At 37.5% G+C, this 20,117-nt stretch overlaps 3 protein-coding genes across 5 annotated transcripts; 1 reads left to right on the forward strand and 2 right to left on the reverse strand.

Moving 5' to 3' along the window:
• Positions 1 to 45: 45 nt before the first annotated feature.
• napaa (N-ethylmaleimide-sensitive factor attachment protein, alpha a) lies at positions 46 to 7,417 on the reverse strand. The gene is made up of 11 exons (XM_067406409.1): positions 7,134 to 7,417; positions 6,273 to 6,352; positions 6,066 to 6,182; positions 5,925 to 5,971; positions 5,251 to 5,328; positions 4,185 to 4,240; positions 3,951 to 4,035; positions 3,766 to 3,870; positions 3,603 to 3,671; positions 2,952 to 3,002; positions 46 to 913 (listed from the first exon to the last, which is right to left on the reverse strand). Exons 1-11 carry the CDS (start codon positions 7,229 to 7,231, stop codon positions 812 to 814), a joined length of 888 nt encoding a protein of 295 aa, XP_067262510.1. The 5' UTR covers positions 7,232 to 7,417; the 3' UTR covers positions 46 to 811.
• On the forward strand, positions 6,390 to 14,392 carry zbed4l2 (zinc finger BED-type containing 4-like 2). 3 transcript variants are annotated; one of them, XM_067406406.1, is made up of 2 exons: positions 6,390 to 6,702; positions 9,308 to 14,392. In XM_067406406.1, the coding sequence occupies exons 1-2, from the start codon at positions 6,444 to 6,446 to the stop codon at positions 11,986 to 11,988; spliced, it is 2,940 nt and encodes a 979-aa protein (XP_067262507.1). In that variant the 5' UTR covers positions 6,390 to 6,443; the 3' UTR covers positions 11,989 to 14,392. The 3 variants fall into 3 exon arrangements, with proteins under 3 accessions (XP_067262507.1, XP_067262509.1, XP_067262508.1); XM_067406408.1 differs by lacking the exon at positions 6,390 to 6,702 and adding an exon at positions 7,582 to 7,669 and having other exon boundaries at positions 9,308 to 14,391; XM_067406407.1 differs by lacking the exon at positions 6,390 to 6,702 and adding an exon at positions 7,588 to 7,816 and having other exon boundaries at positions 9,308 to 14,390.
• znf541 (zinc finger protein 541) lies at positions 14,356 to 17,361 on the reverse strand. The gene is made up of 4 exons (XM_067406410.1): positions 16,859 to 17,361; positions 15,453 to 15,569; positions 15,236 to 15,330; positions 14,356 to 14,450 (listed from the first exon to the last, which is right to left on the reverse strand). The coding sequence occupies exons 1-4, from the start codon at positions 16,919 to 16,921 to the stop codon at positions 14,384 to 14,386; spliced, it is 342 nt and encodes a 113-aa protein (XP_067262511.1). The 5' UTR covers positions 16,922 to 17,361; the 3' UTR covers positions 14,356 to 14,383.
• Positions 17,362 to 20,117: the final 2,756 nt, after the last annotated feature.

The raw sequence follows: 20,117 nt of genomic DNA on the forward strand, positions 1-20,117 counted from the left end.
CATCAACTGTTTGGTTACTGACATTCTTCAACATATCTTCCTTTGTGTTCAGCAGAAGAAAGAAACTCATACAGGTTTGGAACAACTTGAGGGTGAATAAATGATGACAGAATTTATTTTTGGGTGAACTATCCCAACTGAAGAAAATTAGTTCTTGATCATGTCCTCCATAGAGGAAAACAAGAAAATGGCAATTAGTGTCGTTTCAGGCGATTCTAGCTTATCATAGTTACAGTATTTTGCACAAATTATAATACTTCATTATAATAATTATAATCACTGATAATAATTATCACTAAGCTTCCGTCACTAAAACAAATTCCTTGTATGTGTAAACATATCTGGCAAAGCTCTTTCTGATTCTGATAATAAATTCTACTAATTAATGTTGACACATACAGAGCCTTGCGGCTGGATCTATAATAAATGACAATCAAAAGTTAATTTACAACCAATAATAAAAGAATGATAAATAAAACAACTACTGAAGCTGCACAAGCATGGACGAAAATGGTAACGCATACAATAATCACATTTATAATCAGTTACATTTAAAACTAAAGGAAGTTGCGGTCAAAGCTTGTAACATAAATCCTACCTAGTGTCATTCTAGAAGACTTCACAGTGTTCTTGGAGATAAAAGCTATATTTCCTTGAAGACTGTAGGATTTGGGAGAAATTTTGGAGAAAAAGGCTCAAGACAAAGTGCACGTGACCTTAATTTACACAAATACGTTGTGAGAATGGAATAATAGTTAAGAGAGAGGAAGGACAGGAGAATGGGTGGTGTGCTTGGAATCATGACTTCACATTAGCGAAGGTCGTCGTTCTCGTCCTGAAAGGTCTTCTTGATTCTAAGTATCATAGTGGTCTGCCACTGATCAAGCCTGGCGATGGAGTCATATTCCCTTACCTAATAATAAAAAAATAATTAAAATTGCAGAATATTACAGAGATTAAAGGCCCGTTCACAGGGACGATAAATACAAAGCAATAGCAGAGTCCACATCACAGCTCGAGCATTTAAAGCAGTCAATGACAAAACTGCAGCACACTTACAATAAACAGCATCCACATGGATTCCCAATGGACAATATCATTCTAATACAGTTATCATTACAGTCAGGGCCGGATTTATACATAGGCATTCTAGGCATGTTCCTATGCCTGCACATCCAGGAGGGACCCAATTACAATGAGGAGAGATAATATTTTATTTATTATTATATCACTCTAATTGTAAAACACTGTAAGACATTTACTATCTAAATTAACTTCATTTTAAATATTGGGCAGAAGCCATGTAGCTCCATATTGTCATCATTACTATTGGTCATCCTTTACTTCTGTCTGTGGGTTTGGCAAATATTTAACCAATGAAACATTATAAAAAGAGCTTGTGACTGAACCTTGTATCTCCACTCCATCTTGGTTGAAATCACATTCTGGGGCGAGGCGGTCAGAGTACCGGCAACATGTGAGAAGTGCCGATTTACAGATTAACCTTTATGTTCTGTTGTGGGTTAATTTGACCTGTTTTGATTTTTGAGTTGTCGGAAATATCAGTTAATTATGTTTTTTTTTCTTGAAATTGAGAGCTTTTCTCATTTAGGGTCATGAATATGCATGCAAAATTTGAACACACTGTGTTTTGAGATATACACATACATTTGTGATATTTTAATGTTCTAAGACAACTGTACAGACCCAAAATAATAAAATTTCTTGGTTATATTTTGTTATTTTAGTTTTTTACTACCTCTTATTACCAGCTTTTTTCCACTTTTTTTAATACAGTTTTTTTTTTTGTCAGCCACGTATGGCAAAAACTAGCTATGAATTCTTTGAAATACTATCTAACCTACATAGTTTCTTGAAATTGTGACTTTTTTTCATTTAACGTCATGAACATGCATGCAAAGTTTCAACACGCTGATGTTGTGAAATGTGCATACAGAAATTTTTTACAATCTTGCTGTTTGTGGGTCAATTTCACTTATATATTGTAGTCAACATTTGAAGTGGATCAAAACCTTTCATCAAAGTTTTCCTAAAAACTTCTTAAGACAACTTAGTTCTTAAAACAACTTTGATTAACCTTTTTTGATCCACTTCAAATGTTGACTATTCAAAAGCAACTACAGACCAAAAATACAAAACATTTCACTGTTTGTATGTCAGAACTCCTCAACTCTAGTCCTGAAGTGCCAGTGTCTTGCTGAGTTTAATAACTTAACTACTGTTAATTGTCCGTCTTGTGTGATGTTTTGAGTGATCTGAACCATATTTTACCATACTTTTCATAATATTTATGAAGTAGACATCCTATTCAGAAGTAGTTTGGGCAATAATGTTAATATTTGATTTGAATTCAATCCCTAAAACACATTAAAAAAACGGAAAGAATCAGAGTGCGTTATAGTTTGGCATCTGTCAGTCACTCGGTCAGTTCTTTTGAAAATCAGTCACCAAATATGAAAACTTGAGTCTGCAAACTTTTAAATGATATATAGTTTGTTAAGATTACTTCCGGTTTAGACTAAGATATTATTGTTATAAATGCATTATAGTAAATGTCCTACAGGTGACGGAGAGGGGCAGTCTTAAAAATAGTGGTTAAAAACATTTTTATAAATCATAAATACAGATATTTATTCTTTGTAATGTGAAAGTATTGATATTAAAAGTTAAGTATTTATATCTGTAGCGGTTTTGGATATATGAGGTTTCCGCCAGACAGTGACGACATACAGTATGTAGTACTGGGTGGGGGTGGGGTATTTGGGGGGCCCAAAAATGTATTTAGCCCATGTCACAATATGAGGTAAATCCAGCCCTGTTTAGTTATGGTTTTTGGTGCGAACATGCCTTAATTCATGAATGAACTACCACAGGTACAATGTGTGCAGTGAATGATGTAAAACCTGAAACAATATACTAAGTGAACTTACTGCATCAGCGTATGCATCAATGTTCTGCTCTTCATATGCATCAAGAAGTTTCTGTTTAGAGCAGAAACATTGTTTTGTATAAAGTGTCACAAAATGTTCAAACACTACCACTCAAAAGTTTGTTGATACTTTACTAATACTTTTATTTAGCAAGGATGCATTAAATTGATCAAACAATCAAAAAATATTAAGCAGCACAACTGTTCTCAACATTGATGACCGATAATAAAATTTTTTTCTTGAGCAGCAAATCAGCATATTAGAATGATTTCTGAAAGATCATTGGAGTAATGATGCTGATAAGTCAGCTTTGCCATCACAGGAATAAATTACATTTTAAAATATATTAAAATAGAAAAGTTATTTTAAATTGTAATAATATTTCACACAGATTTCACTGTATTCGTAATCAAAGAAATGTAGTCTTGGTGAGCAGAAGAGACTTCTTTCAAAACCAAACTTTTTAACGGTAGTGTCTATATATAAAAAAAAATATACAAAACAATTAAGAGACAATGGAAACCTAATAGATAAAGGTAAGGATTTGGGCAAATCTTCAACCTCAACTGATGTTGACCCATAATCTAAAATCACAATTCAAGTCTATAAAAGAAAATGTAAGCAACTAAATGTGTTGGAAGAAAGACTCACCTTAAGAAGTCTGCACTCTCTAGCATCTGAGAAGGCTGGGAACAGTTCTTCATACTTCTGTACAGCCAGCTATTGAAGAGAACAAGGATTAAATAATGATAAATCAGAGAGTTACATTGTAAATATCTTCTTCAGACTGTGAACAGGCAAAATTGCACGTCACCTTGCAGTTGAGCATGTCCACACAGAAGTGACACAGCGCTGCTTTGAAGAAATAGTCTTTAGCACCATACTTCAACAGGGTAGTGTCCATGGCGTAAGTCCCAATCTGAACAGACACAATGTGTCACTCAACATGAAGGGTGAATAAAACAAATGAACACTGGTTTGACAGAAGATCACACAGACCTGCTCATATATTTCAATGGCTTTCTGATACTGCTCCATCTGAGCCGCATAGTTCGCCACTTTGAGAAGACACTTGTTGGCTGAACTACAGAGAAAGAGTCAGAGAGAGAACAAGAGATGTTTAGTTTAATAATATTAAATGCAATCATTTAATTACAACACAACTTCTGTGCTCACACCTAATTTGATTAATGTGATAACATATGAAAGCAGATAAAGACTATAGTAGAGTACCTGGTGGACGACTCCCCTTTGAAATAATCTGCTGCCTGTTCATAATGAGAAATGGCCTGTACACAAAGAGAAGTATTTTGGGACCAAATAATAGCATAAGAATAAACACTATTATTTCATGAAGGGGTTCTCGATAACTTGATTAGCTCAGTATGGATCATCCGATGCATTAGCAAATACACTACTATTCAAAAGTTTACAACTTAAAGGGTTAGTTCACCCAAAATCTATTACTCACCCTCATGTCGTTCCAAACTCAGAAGACTTTCGTTCATCTTTGGAACACAGATTAAGATATTTTTGATAAAATCCGATGGCTCAGTGAGGCTTCTATTGCCAGCAAGATGATTAACACTTTCAGATGCCTAGAAAGCTACTATGTAATGTGACTACAGTGGTTCAACCTTAATGTTATGAAGCAACGAGAATACTTTTTGTGCACCAAAAAAAAAAAAAACTTTATTCAACAATATTTAGTGATGGGCGATTTGAAAACACTGCTTCAAAGCTTTCTATGTAGGCCTCACTGAGCCCTCGGATTTGATCAAAAAATCGTATTTTTGTGTTCTGAAGATGAATGAAGGTGTTACGGGTGTGGAACGACATGATGGTGAGTAATTAATGACAGAATTTTCATATTTGGGTGAACAAAACCTTTAAAATAACTTTTCTATTTTAAAATATATTCAAATGTTGTTTATTCCTGTGATGTCAAAGCTGAATTTTCAGCATCATTACTCCAATGATCCTTCAGTAATCATTCTAATATGCTGATTTGCTGCTCAAGAAACATTTTTTATTAATGTTGAGAAAAGTTGTTCTGCTTCTAGTTAATAAACAGCAATTATTTAAAACAGAATTCTAAAATTGTATGTCTTTACTTTGATTTTTTGATCAATTTAATGAATCCTTTGCAGAATGTTAATTTCTTTCAAAAATAAAAAAAAAATCTTACTGACCACAAATTGTAGTGTGTTTTTTATACTTTTGACTTGCTATCCATATTCATCTGACCCACTTACTGATAAATGTGCACCTTTCCAAGAAAAGATTGCTTTCAACTTACTTTCTCAATGTCCAATAATTCAGATTCATAGATTTCTGCAATAGATATGTGGTGTTTTGCTGCTATGTTGAAACGACCCTGTGGACACATGAGAACTTGTAAGTGTATCATCATAAACAAAAAACAAGCACACATATTACATATTTTATGATGAATTGTGTTGGAACTCTTAAAGGGTTAGTTCACCCAAAAATGAAAATTCTGTCATTAGTCGCTCACCCTCATGTTATTCCAAACCAGTAAGACTTTAGTTTATCTTTGGAACACACATGAAGATCTTTTTAATGAAATCTGAGAGATTTCTGTCCCTCCATTGACAGCTACGCAACTACCACTTTGACGCTTCAAAAAGTTCATAAAGGGATAGTAAAACTAATCCAAATGAATTGAGTGGATTAGCCCAAATTTTCTGAAAGAGACTTGATCACTTTATATGATGAACAGATTGAATTTAGGCTTTTTATTCACATATCAACAAAAATCAAAGTCAAAGTGGTAGTTGCGTAGCTGTCAATGGAGGGACAGAAATCACTCAAGATTTCATTAAAAAGATCTTCATTTGTGTTTTGAAGATGGGTGAAAATCTTGCGGGTTTGAAACGACATGAGGGTGAGTAATTAATGACAGAATTTTCATTTTTGGGTGAACTAACCCTTTAAGGAAATTTTTCTTACCATATCTGTGTAGATGTCAAGGGCCTGACAGAAACAGCTTACTGCCTCTGTGTAGAGAAGTTGTATGAAATCAAACTCCTTTTGAAACAAACACTAAGATTTTTATTGTTCAGTATCGAAAACTAACAATGAGCGCTGTACCTTGAGGATCAGACTTTTTGAATGCATTGCCAGCATCAAGAAAGTTTACGGCTGCGTCGTGCTTGTTTTGCACCCGCAAATGCAGCTGTGCAGCTTTGCAGAAGGCATCTCCTGCGGCTTAAATGAAGAAAACAAAATAACAATATACATGACACGTGCTTATTGAACACCTTAATATTGTGATGCAAAAGTTGCTGTGTTGTGTACCACTCCAGTTCTTTGCCATCTTGAACATGTTGGCAGCTCTCACGTACATTTCACAGGCCTCCTCGACCTTGGAGGAACTCCTACAATGAAGAGGGGAGATTCACTCAAACCATTAGGTGGCGCTATGAGCATCTGTCGCCTGCATTCACAAAACGTGTTTTCAGACCTGATATGGCCAACATGAAGCAAGAGGACCCAGAAATCAGTGTGAAAACACAGGCCCGATATTGCTCAGTAGCATGGAAGTACTATATAAAAAATGAGAGCAATGCCACTGTTTACTGCAGGCTGTGTAAGACGAACTTTAAGTTCTCTTCAAATACAGCTAACATGATAAAACACCTCAGAGTGAAACATCGACTGAATATCCCCGCAGTAGCCAACGGCGGTGAAAGACTGTGCACGGAAGAGCCAGGCGAAGGCAGCATGGGTGAGTTTCAAAAGTATCAGACCAGGGCAAAAAGAGCGAGATCTCTTGGTGTGCGTTGGGTTTGAGAGGCGTATGATTGAAAGCGAGAGGCAAACGGTGCATTCAGTGCAAGCAACTCTGTTTATTATGACGCTTTATACATTCAATGCGATGCTACTTGGCTAGCTGACCATTACACTTTTGTGCAAAATCTGCAGACCAGAAAAAAACACACAACTGTAGTAATTTGTGACGGCTAAATGCTAACATTATATTACAAATAAGGCATTTTTTTTTTTAAATAAATTGAATTAATAAACATGAACGATATCAACATTGTTTGTTGCAAATAAATACTGTTTGATACCAAGCACTTTAGTTAGATTTTAAGGTGCAAAATTTGCACATTCAATATTGCTGAGATGCACAAAAAACAAAATGTTTTTTTTTACCCGAAAAACGTTCCGAACATCGAATGCGACGTTTTCATTTTCTTGTCTGCCTCAGCCATAATGGCCAAAGCCTCCTTTTCTTTTCCAGAGTAATCCATTTTGTCAGATTAGATTTGAACTGCACTGTAGGGAATGATATCCAAGCAATATCCCATTCACATCCCCTGAATGAAGTTATTTGTTTTATTGACACATCATGCGGAAATCGGAAGTAAATTCTCTAAGACTTTAGGGGCTGTCGCTAAATAGTTGTTTTCAAAATAACAGTTCACCGTGATGTGGTATTTAACTCATTACTTTTGTTTACATATACGTTAATGATTAATTTCACCAATTATAGTTGAGTTACACTGCTGCGCCGCGCAGTCATGCTATATAAACCTGAATGATGGACATTGTTCGCTTATCTTGGCTGCGCACACTTTATCCTGGTACCCTAGCGGGGCCGCGCTAAGCACGTCCAGTGTGTGGGTCGCAAACGCGCGGAGGATAAACAGGAATTCTGAGAGATTTTTTTTATATATGTTATTAAAAAGGTATTTATTTTCAGATTCGAAAATAAGTTGTACAAGTAACAGTTGCTGAGTCGTGTACGGGTTAATGGAGGTAACACACAGGCTGGAAGCGGATGAAAGCTTAATGGCCCGCACTCACGCCCGGAAGAACATCCAGTGACGTTTGATGTAAATAATAGCGGAATTGTTTCATTAGTATCATGTTGCATGGTTATTGTTCTCTGCCTAGATACTCTTGTGACGAGCAAAGAGCGCTGTGACTGATGTAGAGTCATTATCATAATACAAACCTTATAATTTATTCTACGTTTCCGCGAGAAACAAAACAAATGCTTTTGAATTGATTTCAAGCAGATACGGCAGTGTGACATGCTATATTTCATTCACAGTTATGTGTGCAACACGAAAGCTATATTGCAGCTGAAAATTTTTTTTATATAACCAAATGCAAATATTTTGTTCTGGAAACATTTGTGCAGCCACACGTATTTTCACAGTGAACATAAAATCAGACTAAACTGCAATGTTTGTAATGTTTTAGCTAGCTATAAACTCTTTCAAGAACTGATTGATTCAAAGTGACTTAGTGAGCTGAGAAACTTTGACAAAATATTTTAAAAAGCTGTATGTGAGTAATGTCATAGCATTTAAGGGTTAGTTCACCCCCCCCCCACCCAAAAAAAAAAAAAATCTTTGATTTACTAACCCTCATGTCATTCCAAACCCATAATACTTTTGACTTTTTGTCATTCATCTTCGGAACACAAATGAAGATCTTTTGAACTAAATCTGTGTGATTTCTGTCCCTCCATTGACAGCTACACAACTACCACTTTGTCGCTTCAAAAAGTTCATAAACGGATTGTAAAACTAATCCATATGAATTGAGTGGTTTAGTAAAAATTTTCTGAAGAGACATGATCGCTTTATATGATGAACAGATTTAATTTAGGCTTATATTCACATATAAACATTCATCAACGCACACATCAGTTGTGGTAAACTGAAGCTCAAGCATGTTTGCTTGATGTGCAAAAACCAATGAGGTTTGTTCTTGCATGTCAAGCAGGTTCGGCTGAGCTTCTGATTATGTTTGCTGATTACTGGTTAGATGTAAATAAAAGCCTAAATTCAATCTGTTCATCATATATAGCGATCGTAATGCTTCAGAAAATTTTGACTAAAACACTCAATTCATATGGATTAGTTTTACAATCTATGAATTTTGAAGCGTCAAAGTGTCAGTTTGGCATAGCTGTCAATGGAGGGACAGAAATCTCTCAGATTTCATTAAAGATCTTAATTTGTGTTCCGAAGATGAACGAAAGTCTTATGGGTGTGGAATGACATGAGGGTGAGAAATTAATGACAGAATTTTCATTTTTGGGTGAACTAACACTTTAAGTAAAGGGTCAGAAATAAAACCAATACACAGTGCTGATACTTTAGGTTTACGTGAATTGTGTTGACCCCCAGAAATCATCAGGTTGCAAGGACCACATTTTAACCTTGACATACCATTTCTATGAAAAGATATTTGTTACCAAAAACCTTGACATCACATCAAGGGTTTAGGAATAGTTTTATCATGTGTAATCTTGTTTTACTTCAAACACTCATTTTAAATTTATTTCTGTTTTAATTTATCTTTCACCACAGACATGGATCTCCCACTTGAAAGGCATCCTGCAAGCCTGAGTGGTCAAAATCTTCGGAGAAGAATGCAGCGTTTTTTGCCATTTTCTGACCGACGCACGTCGAAAGTGTGGAACCACTACACTCAGTTAAGTCTGCATCGTGTTGAATGCAACCATTGTAAGAGACAGCTTTCCTTTCACAACAGCACTACTTCTATGAGAGAACACTTAGGACGCAAACACAGCATTCGGGAAGGAGCGGTACCCCCTCACAACACAGCAGGCATCCCCACCCCTGCAGCGTTACACTCTCACATTCAGACCTCTTTACACGCCAACAGATGCAACACCACAGGCAATGTTGCATTTCAACCAGTGCTACCTGTTACTGTCAAAGAGGAGCAGGAAGAAGTACTGACAGCTGAGATGGGAGAGACCAAACCTGCTCGGACCACGTATGTCCCTGACTGTGCGGCAGGAAGCGGTACTTCTAGTTCAAATGTCATTGCACACCAAGATACAGATATGGGCTGCCTAATGTATAATTTCCCTGCAGGGGAGATGAGCAGCACTGCTGGAGGCAGCAGCATCCGCACTGGCACAAGAGCCTGCAGTAACAAGCGAGCCGAAGTGTTGACCGATCTTATCTTGGAGATGGTCTTCAGAGACCTTCAGCCATTGTCTGTGGTGGAAGAGAGGGGGTTCAAGCTCTTACTGAGTTGCCTAGAGCCTAACTACCCCGTGCCTTCTCCATCTCTGCTCGGCAGTCTACTTTGGCATCGGTACCACATCCTCAAGCAAAGCCTTCAGCAGCATCTTCAGACAAGTTTAGCTTCTCACTGTCTGACCCTCTGCACCGAATACTGGCGATCTGTAGATGGATGTGGGGTTAGCGGGGACGGTCAGTACTACCTTACAGTCAGTGCGCACTTTGTCGACTCTCACTGGCGCCTGGCACGCTGCGTGCTCGAGACCCGACCGGTAGCCGAGTTCAAGGGAAACCCATCTGAGAGAGGGCAAGCGAGCTTTGCAGACACCCTGAGAGGAGTCCTCTCTGAGTTCCAGCTTCCAGAGGACTCTGTTTTCTGTGTTGTGCATGACACCCCAAGTAGATCTGAGTCTGGGGGTCAGGAGAATATGACCATTGATCCGGAATATCAGCAAGAATTTGCTGGACCCAGCCATCCTCCCCCGAGTAATCTTCCGGAGGGATGGGCACCTCTTCTTTGTGCAGGACAGGCCCTGAAACTCTGTGTCCAGGAGGGACTTTGCGTGGAGACTGTCAGACAAGCTCTGGCAGATGCCCGTGCCATCGTCCTACATTTCCAGCATGATGTGAGCGCTTCCACAGCACTGAGCCAGAAAGCAGAGGCTGTTAATAAAGAATCCGCATGCTTGGTCTTGAATGACCCAGGGCGCTGGACCACCGCCATTGAGATGTGTGAGAGTCTCCTGGAGCTCAAGTGGGTAGTAAGCTCTGTCTTAGAGGAGCAAAAAGTTGCAACAAATCTGGCGGATCACCAGTGGCGCCTTATACATGAACTGGTCCCTGTGCTAAAAACGGTTCGCATTGCGGCATCATTTTTGAGTGAGGACATCAATGGACCAATTTCGGCCCTAATGCCATGCCTTCAAGGAGTGTCCAGGCTCCTGGGACAGAAAATTGTGGAGTGCACCTGTCCAGTGGTGAGGGGAGTTATGGAGAGAATTCGTGCTGGTATGGACAAACGCTGGAGTTTGAGTGATGAAGATGCTCTTCTGGAGTGCCATGCCGTACTGTCCTCATTTCTGGACCCACGTTTTAAAGAGTTGCGGTTTCTTAGCCCTCATGCCCGCAGCAAGCTTCACGACAAGGTGAAAGAGCTGCTATCTGTTCAGGCTTTCACAAGCAACAAAGGAAGGAATGGAGAAAGAAGACAAAGCATGGGAATGGAAGAGACTGTGGATGAAAGTGTAGAACCTGCAGATTTTGGATTGGATGATTCTTTGACAATTCCTGCAATGGCTTCTTTGGATTCTCCTGAATCATGTGGCTCAGCAGAGGAAGGTGACAGCATTGAGCTGCAGCCAAGCGAGCCCTCCGTTGCCATATCATCTCCAGAACAGGTCAATGAAAACGCGCTTGAGGTTGTTGGATCACCTTTCAAGAACGCCAACGAACGTAAAAGACGTTCTAGTGGAACCAGTATGACCTCGCCACTGAGGGGAGATTTACAGCTCACACCTCGAATACGAATGAGTCCTCTCCCACAGAGCATGTATGATATTCTTCTGGGCGAGGACCCTACTGAGCGAATGCCCGAAATTCACCAGCAGCTGGAGAATTACATTGCAGAGCCACTCTGCAAACGCAGCCTCTCGCCCCTGCAATGGTGGCGCAACAAGGAGCATCGCTTTCCTGCTGTAGCCAGACTGGCACGAAAATACCTGTCCATACCAGCAACTGCTGTTTCCGCCGATCGGACCTTTGCCCCTAGGGAGTCTCCAGTGACCCAAAGAAGGGCCACATTGGGGTCTAAACACCTTGATCATATTTTGTTTCTCCATCAGAACACTGATTACGTAGATCAACTGAAAGGTGGAACCTCTGTACGTGAAATTGACCAGTGGAACAATGTCAGTGGAAACCAAAGCAGAGAAAGTCTTTACCAGACTCTAGTGTCCTATGAAAGTAAGGTTCGTGTGCCTGAGGAAGAGTCATGATCACTGTTTGTTTATTTTTTGGTTTAATTTTTGAACATTTCTTCTGTCACATCCCACAATAAGCTTCTTTTAAAGGATTAGTTCACTTCCGAATTAAAATTTCCAGATAATTTACTCACCCCCAAGATGTTTGTCTTTCTTTCTTCGGTCGAAAAGAAATGGTTTTTCGAGGGAAAACATTCCAGGATTTTTCTCCATATAGTAGAATGCAATGAGGTATAACGGGTTGAAGTTTCAATGCAGCTTCAAAGGGCTTTACACAATCCTAGATGAGGAATAAGGGTGTTGTCTAATGAAATGATTGGTAATTTTCTAAACAACAAAAATGTCTATACTTTTTATCCACAAATGCTCATCTTGTGCTGCTTTGCGATGCGCCACGCATTACTTAATCAAGTTGGAAAGGTCACGCGTGACGTAGGCTGAAGTACTGAGCAAGTGTCTACAAAGTGAACGTGTAAAGACTAAGTCGGCCTTAACAAAAAAAAGTAATACAACGATGTCAGACAATTTTGAAGTTGGAGGAGAAAATGAGATGGAGTTTTTCGCCCCACCGCGGTACTTCCACCTACGCATGACTTTTCCAATGTGATTATGTAATGTGTGGCGCAGAGCAGTGTAAGATGAGCATTTGTGGTAAAAGTATATACATTTTTATTTAGAAAATGACCAATTGTTTCGCTAGATAAGACCTTTATTCCTTGGCTGGGATTGTGTAGAGGCCTTTGAAACTGCACTGAAACTGCAATGTGGACCTTCAACCCGTTGTGACCCCGGTGAAGTCCAAAAATCCAGGAATGTTTTCCTCAAAAACCTTAATTTCTTTTTGACTAAAGACAAAGTAAAGGAATCAGGAATCAGTATCAGGAAATTTTAATTCTGAACTAATCTTTTAATTACATGGTTATCTGATGACTTCCATCATCAATGGGTTCTAGTTGCAAGGATTACGGAGAGATGAATACAGTTATGTAAATTAGTTTTGAAATAACAAATTCCTTGTGCAAGGAATTTGTGACACTATTGTTTAATATGGTTTTTGGTCTCTAAGAGGCCTGAGGGTCTGTGTAGTTAATGTCTTGTGACTAATATAGATATCGTTTTACTAAATCTGTTTTACTACATTCTTAACTTGTCTCTACTGAATTACGCAATATGAGCACGAGCAATCAAGCTGCTGTTTTGAATATTAGTATGACTGATTTGGCCATAGGTCATCATAATCGTGCAGATATCAGGCTTTTTTTCTGAACCGTTCACATACTCTGTTTTCGAACACCGCAAATCAAATTCGGCCAATTCTAGGCAAGGAAGTAACTGTTATATTATTGTTTAATATGTGTTTTTTTTTCTTTTTTCAAATTCTACATATAGTGTTACAGTACTTCAATATTATTGTCACTTTACAAAGTGTTGCAAGCATTACATGCATTGTTAAAATAATGCATGCATTTAAACCACTTCCTCCTTTATATTTATGAGGGATTGGATATGTACATGCAAAATTAGGTATTAGTAATCTTTTTCATACTTGCAACTTTAAAATTTTCAGTGTATTCTATTGGTAGCATGATCAGATTAAAGTGTTGTATGAAATATTCTGGAGTCTGGGAAGTGCAGATGGAAAATGGTGTGTTCTCAGTTCTCATTTATTTTGTTTAACAAATTTAGCATTACTAAAGTAAAACATTTGTTCTATTAGAACAGCACATAAAAAGAAATCAGACAACCGAACACTTTATAGTAATATTATAAACAGTAAACATGTTAAACATTGACATCATCAGCTGTTTTCATAAGCATACGAAAGTAAAACTGCAATTTAATAACCTTATTATAGGTCACATGGATTGAAGATAATCTCAAATGGAAAGGGGAAATCAGCTGACTTGTAAAACTGTAGATTTATAATGAATTGGTAGGATTTTACAGTTTTGTTGTGCATTACTATCATTTAAATATACCACTTTTTTACTGCAAAAATGTGATAGGAATATTGAAAAGATGCATATATCTTAAGTGAGAGAATATTGATCCCAAACTTAAGAGCATCACAAACAGTTGAATAAACATGGAAAAGGAAACCCTGTCATTGTACAGTCACTAATCTGGAACATTTTAAGAACTTCAAATATTGTTAACTTCTGTGCATTGTGCACTTCTTTCAAAATCTGAACAGAACAAAGAAACAGTTGTAAATCCACTTAAAGATGGCTACTTACTAACTTTAATTTGGATTACAGTTATGCTAATTTCAGGGTCTATATTAATCTCTGGACAATGAGTTGAATGTTTACTGTAGTCTAAAACACACTTCAGCACTTCACACAGGATTCCTCTGAAACACCGAACAGACTTCAGTTAACTTCAGGCTTCAGCTCTGACCTGTGTCCTTTCATACCCGTTGCCATCTGGAGTTAGTTTCTATCCTGACTGAGGGGGATCTATGGCTCTTCACATCTCTGTTGGATGTAAAAGGTAAAATGAATTTTAATGTGCCATTTAGAAATTTGCATTCTATGAATAAATATTAGAAAATGTTCTGTTGTTTGTTGCATGTTACAGCTGATTAGAACAGAAACTCAAAAAAAGTTTTAAATTACCAATTATAACTATGAAAAAAAGACTTTTGTGTTATTTTTAGTTTAAAGGGTTAGTTCAACCAAAAATGAAAATTCTGTCATTAATTACTCACCCTCATATCATTTCAAACCTGTAAGACCTTCGTTCATTTTCGGAACACAAATGAAGATCTTTTTTATGAAATTGGAGCTTTCTGTCCCTCCATTGACAGCTACGCAACTACCTCTTTAACGCTTCAACAAGTTCATAAACGGATTGTAAAAATAATCCATATGAATTGAGCAATTACACATTTGCTTGACGCGCAAAATCAATGTTTATGTGAAAAGCCTAAATAAAATCTGTTCATCATATAAAGCGATCAAGTCTCTTCAGAAAATTTGGATTAGTTTTACGATCTTTTTGAAGCGTCAAATTGTCAGTTGTGTAGCTGTCAACAGAGGGACCAAAATCACTCAGATTTCATTAAAAAGATCTTCATTTGTGTTCTGAAGATGAACAAAGTCTGGATTGGAACGACATGAGGGTGATTAATAGCAGAATTTTAATTTTTTTTGGTTAACTAACCCTTTAACATCACAAAATGATTTTTTTTAATTGTGTCACTCCTTGTATTTGAAGGCATGTAACTCATAAGTGTGCTGTAGGATGCAGTGTCTCTAACCTGGCACACACCTTGCCCTCAGCAGCCGTTGTCTTTTGCCGTGTGTTTTTGTCTGTCTGCTCAGGCTGGTACACTTCGGAGCAACTGAACACCTTCTGGAAAATAGTAGTAATAAGGACAATAGTAAATGAAGACAAATTCCACTATCACGAATATAGATGATGTATATGCATATGTAATGACTAATAATGTGTTCATGTACTGAAATGAAACGTACAGCGTTCTCTCCACAACCATCCTTTTTAATGGTTGCTCGGCCACGTTGCTTTAACTTTTTCAGCTTCTTCATGTTATAGTAATACTCAACACACTGAGCTATTGATTTTGTCTGCAACTACAAAACAAACATCAATTTAGTATTTAGAAACATTAAAGGGATAGTTCACCAAAAAAATTAAAAAATTGTCATCATTTACTCACCCTGAAGTTGTTTCAAACCTGTAAGAATTTTTCTTCTGCTGAACACAAAAGAAGATATTTTAAAGAATGTTGGTAACCAAACAATGGACCCCACTGACTTCTTTAGTATGGAAAAAAATACTATGGAAGTCATTGGGGTCCATTGACTGGTTATCAACATTATTCAGAATATCATCTTTTGTGTTCAGCATAATATCACACTTTTGTGTTTTGTTACTCACCCTGAGTAAATGATGACAGAATTTTCATTTTTTGGGTGAACTATCCCTTTAAGGCAATAGAGTGCTGCAGGGGTGATGTATTTTTGTAGGCCAACCCAGAAGTTAGCATCACACTAGTTCCCTCAACAAAAAGCCAAAAGGATTTTTCCATTGGCTTTTGGATTATTACAGAAAATAAGATCTGTGACCAACAAAAGTTTATGATTTTTGCACATTTGTTCATCAAGATAACATGAATTTTGAAGCCTAAAGCCAATGAGAGTATAAATATAAATACAAGGTTGTAAAGTTGAGTAGATGACTTTTCTGTAACATTCTTTTAAAACAGGTAAACCTTTTGAACCTGCAACATTTTTTTAAAACGGGTAAACAAAAATAAAAAATACAAGTGGGGTATGACTATTGTATTTTATGTTGTAGAATAAAATTTGAAAATAGCTTGAGCTTGTTAACCATAGCCATTTAAAGTGCCCCTATTATGCTTTTTTGAATATTACCTTTCATGTAGTGTGTAATATAGCTGTTTGTGAATGTAAAAGGTCTGCAACGTTTTAAAGATCAAAGATCTCTGAACGAATCATTTTCAGAGAAATTAGGTGATGTGCAATCTATATTGAGAAAATGTAAATATTTTTTGACCTTGGATGCTGTAAACCTAATGTAGGAGACCTACGAAACAAAATTAGGAACCTTTAAAATAGCATAATAGGGGCACTTTAAATGGAAACCCATAAAAATTTTTTTAAAAAAAACTGATTTTGGCATGATAGAACTAGAAGTTCAAAAATTCTAACTTGTTTCCAGGTTTTAGGAGTCATCACGCTATAGGGATTTAAACAAACATTGTTACTCATCATGTGGATCATGTTCGTACAGTCTGACAAGCAACAATTGTAAAGGAGACCAGAATATCACTCAAATATGGGGTGGGGTCTTGCACTAATTTAGGAATGACTTCTTTTCTGAACTCTAAATTTCGTACCACATTATGAATCTGTTGAAAGTCCTTGTCATGATCAACCAGAGCTTTTTTGAACACTTTCATCTCTTGAGCTGTCCAGTGGTCTGACCCTGCAAATTAAAATGAGCATCAAGTTTATGAAGGACATGTAAGTTTTATGTATTTCATGGCTGTCCAGTTCTGTCCTGGGCGGACCATTTTCCTGCAGAGCTTATCTCCAACATTCCTGCCTGGAAGATTCTAGTAATCCTGATGACCTTGATTAGATGTTTTTAGCTGTGTTTAATTAGGGTTGTTAAACTCTGCTAGAAGGTGGCCCTCCAGGAGCAGGACCGGACACCCCTGATGTATCTGTATATTAGGAGCTTGTACCTGTGTAGTGGTAATCACTCAGAGGGTGCCAGGGGGTCCGATAATCTCCTCTCATTAGCAGTAAATCCAGTGCTGCCTGAAAGTTGAAAAATGTATTAAACATCTGTAAATAAAACTCTCAGTCTGATGAATAAGCTCACCGTTATGTTTCCTTGGACTTCATGAAGGCAGTGGAGAGCGAGTTCGATGTTGGTGCCTCCACCTGGTAGCACACTGGAACAGCACATGTCTAACAGCTCTGTGACTGAAGCACAAAAAGGACATGTAATCAGTATTAACCCTTTGCACATGCTAAAAGAAAAAAAGAAGCTGTGAGTTGTTTAACATTTGGCTTTTGTTGCCATTTTAATTTAACAAGGTTCAATCCTAATTTTGCAAAAACATGGTTACATCCAGTGTCTTAACCTGTGGCTCTCAACCTTTTTGTCCCCATTGTCTACAACAATATTGGAAAGCCCTTTTCCAGTTGTTCATGATTTACTAGATAAGGATTTTTTTATTTTGTACTCAAAATGTCTACTCCATAAAATATTTGGCATAACTATAAAAATGTATATTTATAATAAAAATGCCTATGGAGATTTAATTAATTGAGTTTTCCAGGCCTTGTAATCTCACTTTTACATTAGTTTTTCTCATATCAGGGTTTTTAAGACCATTGTTGAGGGGGTGAATTAAAAATCTTTATTTTTAATCATTTTGGCTTAATTCAGTGCTTGTGTGTCTTCATTTTAATGCATCTTGAGGCCCCCTTTTTTGGAACCACTGGTCTATACTATTCTGTATTTCGATGAAATTTACTCACACATCAACAGATCATGCTGTTCTTTTGAATGGGAATGACAGACCTCCAAAAGGATGTAATATGTTTATAATATGTAATATGTATCCTTGTGTGAGGAACAAACTAAAATTAAAGTTATTCAATGCACAGCCAACAAGATGGATCCCTTGCAGGTGATACTGAGTGAGAGTGGTATGTGTGTTGGTGTGTTTACCCCTTTGCTGTGTCTCTGTGTTGGTAGAGAGATCTTTCCAAGGAGCCCAGACGAGCTGAGCAGGGTGTTCTTCATAAAGTAAGTAGAGCGTGTCACGTACTGGGGGGATCTCTGCTTGAAAACGCGAACCCACGTTAATCCTCCTAAAGGAAACAGGACAGAAGTAACTGCCATTAACACAGAAAGGAAATGGACCGTCTTGAAAATAAGCTGGTGGAATGACATTACATGAAAAGGAAATGTAAGACTGTGTAGAATGTCCCTCTGTATTTTTAATTCTGTATAATTAATTCCAATCCTTATTTGTAAAAACAAACAAAAAAACTTTATATATAACTAGATATTACATGCAATATTATGTTTTCATATATATTGAGAAGCAGTGGAACCTATATAAAATTATATTGATACATACAAATGTTAATTTAAATAGAAGCCTTCAGATCAAAAGGTCTTTAAGATCATTCAGTCAATTGTATCCAAACTTTTGACTGGAATTATATTATATAATATAAAAAAAGTATTTTGCAATAAAAAGTATTTTGGCACAAAAACAACTTTTTTAGGGACCTAAGATAATATAATAAATAATAAATAAATAAAGATCTTAATCATACAAAAACTAAAAACTTAAATAATTTAATATGAATGAATTTAAAGAGGACCTATTACACCCTTTTACAAAGTCTTGATTTTGTTTTTGGGGTCTACTAAAATGGGTTTTCATGCTTGAATGTTAAAAACAAACAAACAAAAAAAACATTATTTTTCACATATTTTACATTGTTGTAGCACCTCTCTTCCCAGTCTGTCTGTAACACTCTGAGGGCGTTTCCCAAAGCAAGTTCCATAATTACCAACACAATTCAACAGAACTTGCAACCATAGTTGGCTAGCACTGCTTTTGGGAAACGCACCCGTTTAGTTCCTGTCTCTATGAAGCCCCTCCTTCCAAAAAGTGCAATGTGCTCTGATTGGTCAAATGGATCATTGTGTTGTGATCGGTCAACCTCATAGAGTGTGTTTCAGAAATGTCATGCCCTTATTATAACCAAGTTAGATCCCAGGGTAGAAAAACAGTCTCTCTTGGGAATGGCATCAACACACTACTAACGCAACTCAACCAGGCCTTGGACTCTTTATTTTGTGTATGCCTTTGACGGAAATTGAGGAATATTGTGCCGTGTTCATTCCCTGAAGAAAGCTCAAGACAACAACCAAGGTGTTTCAGGGAGTTCAGAAACAGTGACACTGATATAGAGAATAACTCCCTTTGGACAGACTTTGTGGTTTGTAACTTTGCAGAGTTTTCATGCTCAAACAGCAACATTACACTAAAGAAAGTTGAAAATCTAAAAGAGCATAATAGGTCCTCTTTAATACAGATGTAGAGTGACTCACGGCTGTATGCTGATGACTGTGCTGTCAGTTGGGAAGGACACGCCATCTGTAGGGTTTCAAAGTTAAATGATTTGGCAAGGAATTAAAACAAAAAAGCATTTACATTATTTTTCTCTCTTCAACAGAGGTTAACTGCATCAATCTGTGAAACTGATGTCAGGTTCTCTCAGAAAATCAAATTAAAGCTGAATTCATGGGTTTAGTGCTCACCGAGGGTGCTGGGTAGCGGTGTCCATGGCTGATACTGTGGCAGGCTTTTAGAGTAGAGGCCTGTCCCAGGACGGAGAGGGCTCAGCATGGGCTGAGGGGTGTAGGGTGGGGGATGAAACCTAGGGCTCGGCGGATGGTCTGCCAGATAGGTTGGTGAGCGCAGTTGGCTGGGATAACCCCCCATGGCACGACTTCTCTGCAAACTTTGGGTTTCCGAATCACTGGCCCATTGTGGGGAAGATAGGCGAGGCAGAGGTGGACTGGGGATGATCAGGCGCTTTAAAGGGTCAAGACAACGA

This window comes from Chanodichthys erythropterus, chromosome 13 (assembly GCF_024489055.1).
Source record: "Chanodichthys erythropterus isolate Z2021 chromosome 13, ASM2448905v1, whole genome shotgun sequence".
Classification (NCBI taxonomy): Eukaryota; Metazoa; Chordata; class Actinopteri; order Cypriniformes; family Xenocyprididae; genus Chanodichthys; species Chanodichthys erythropterus.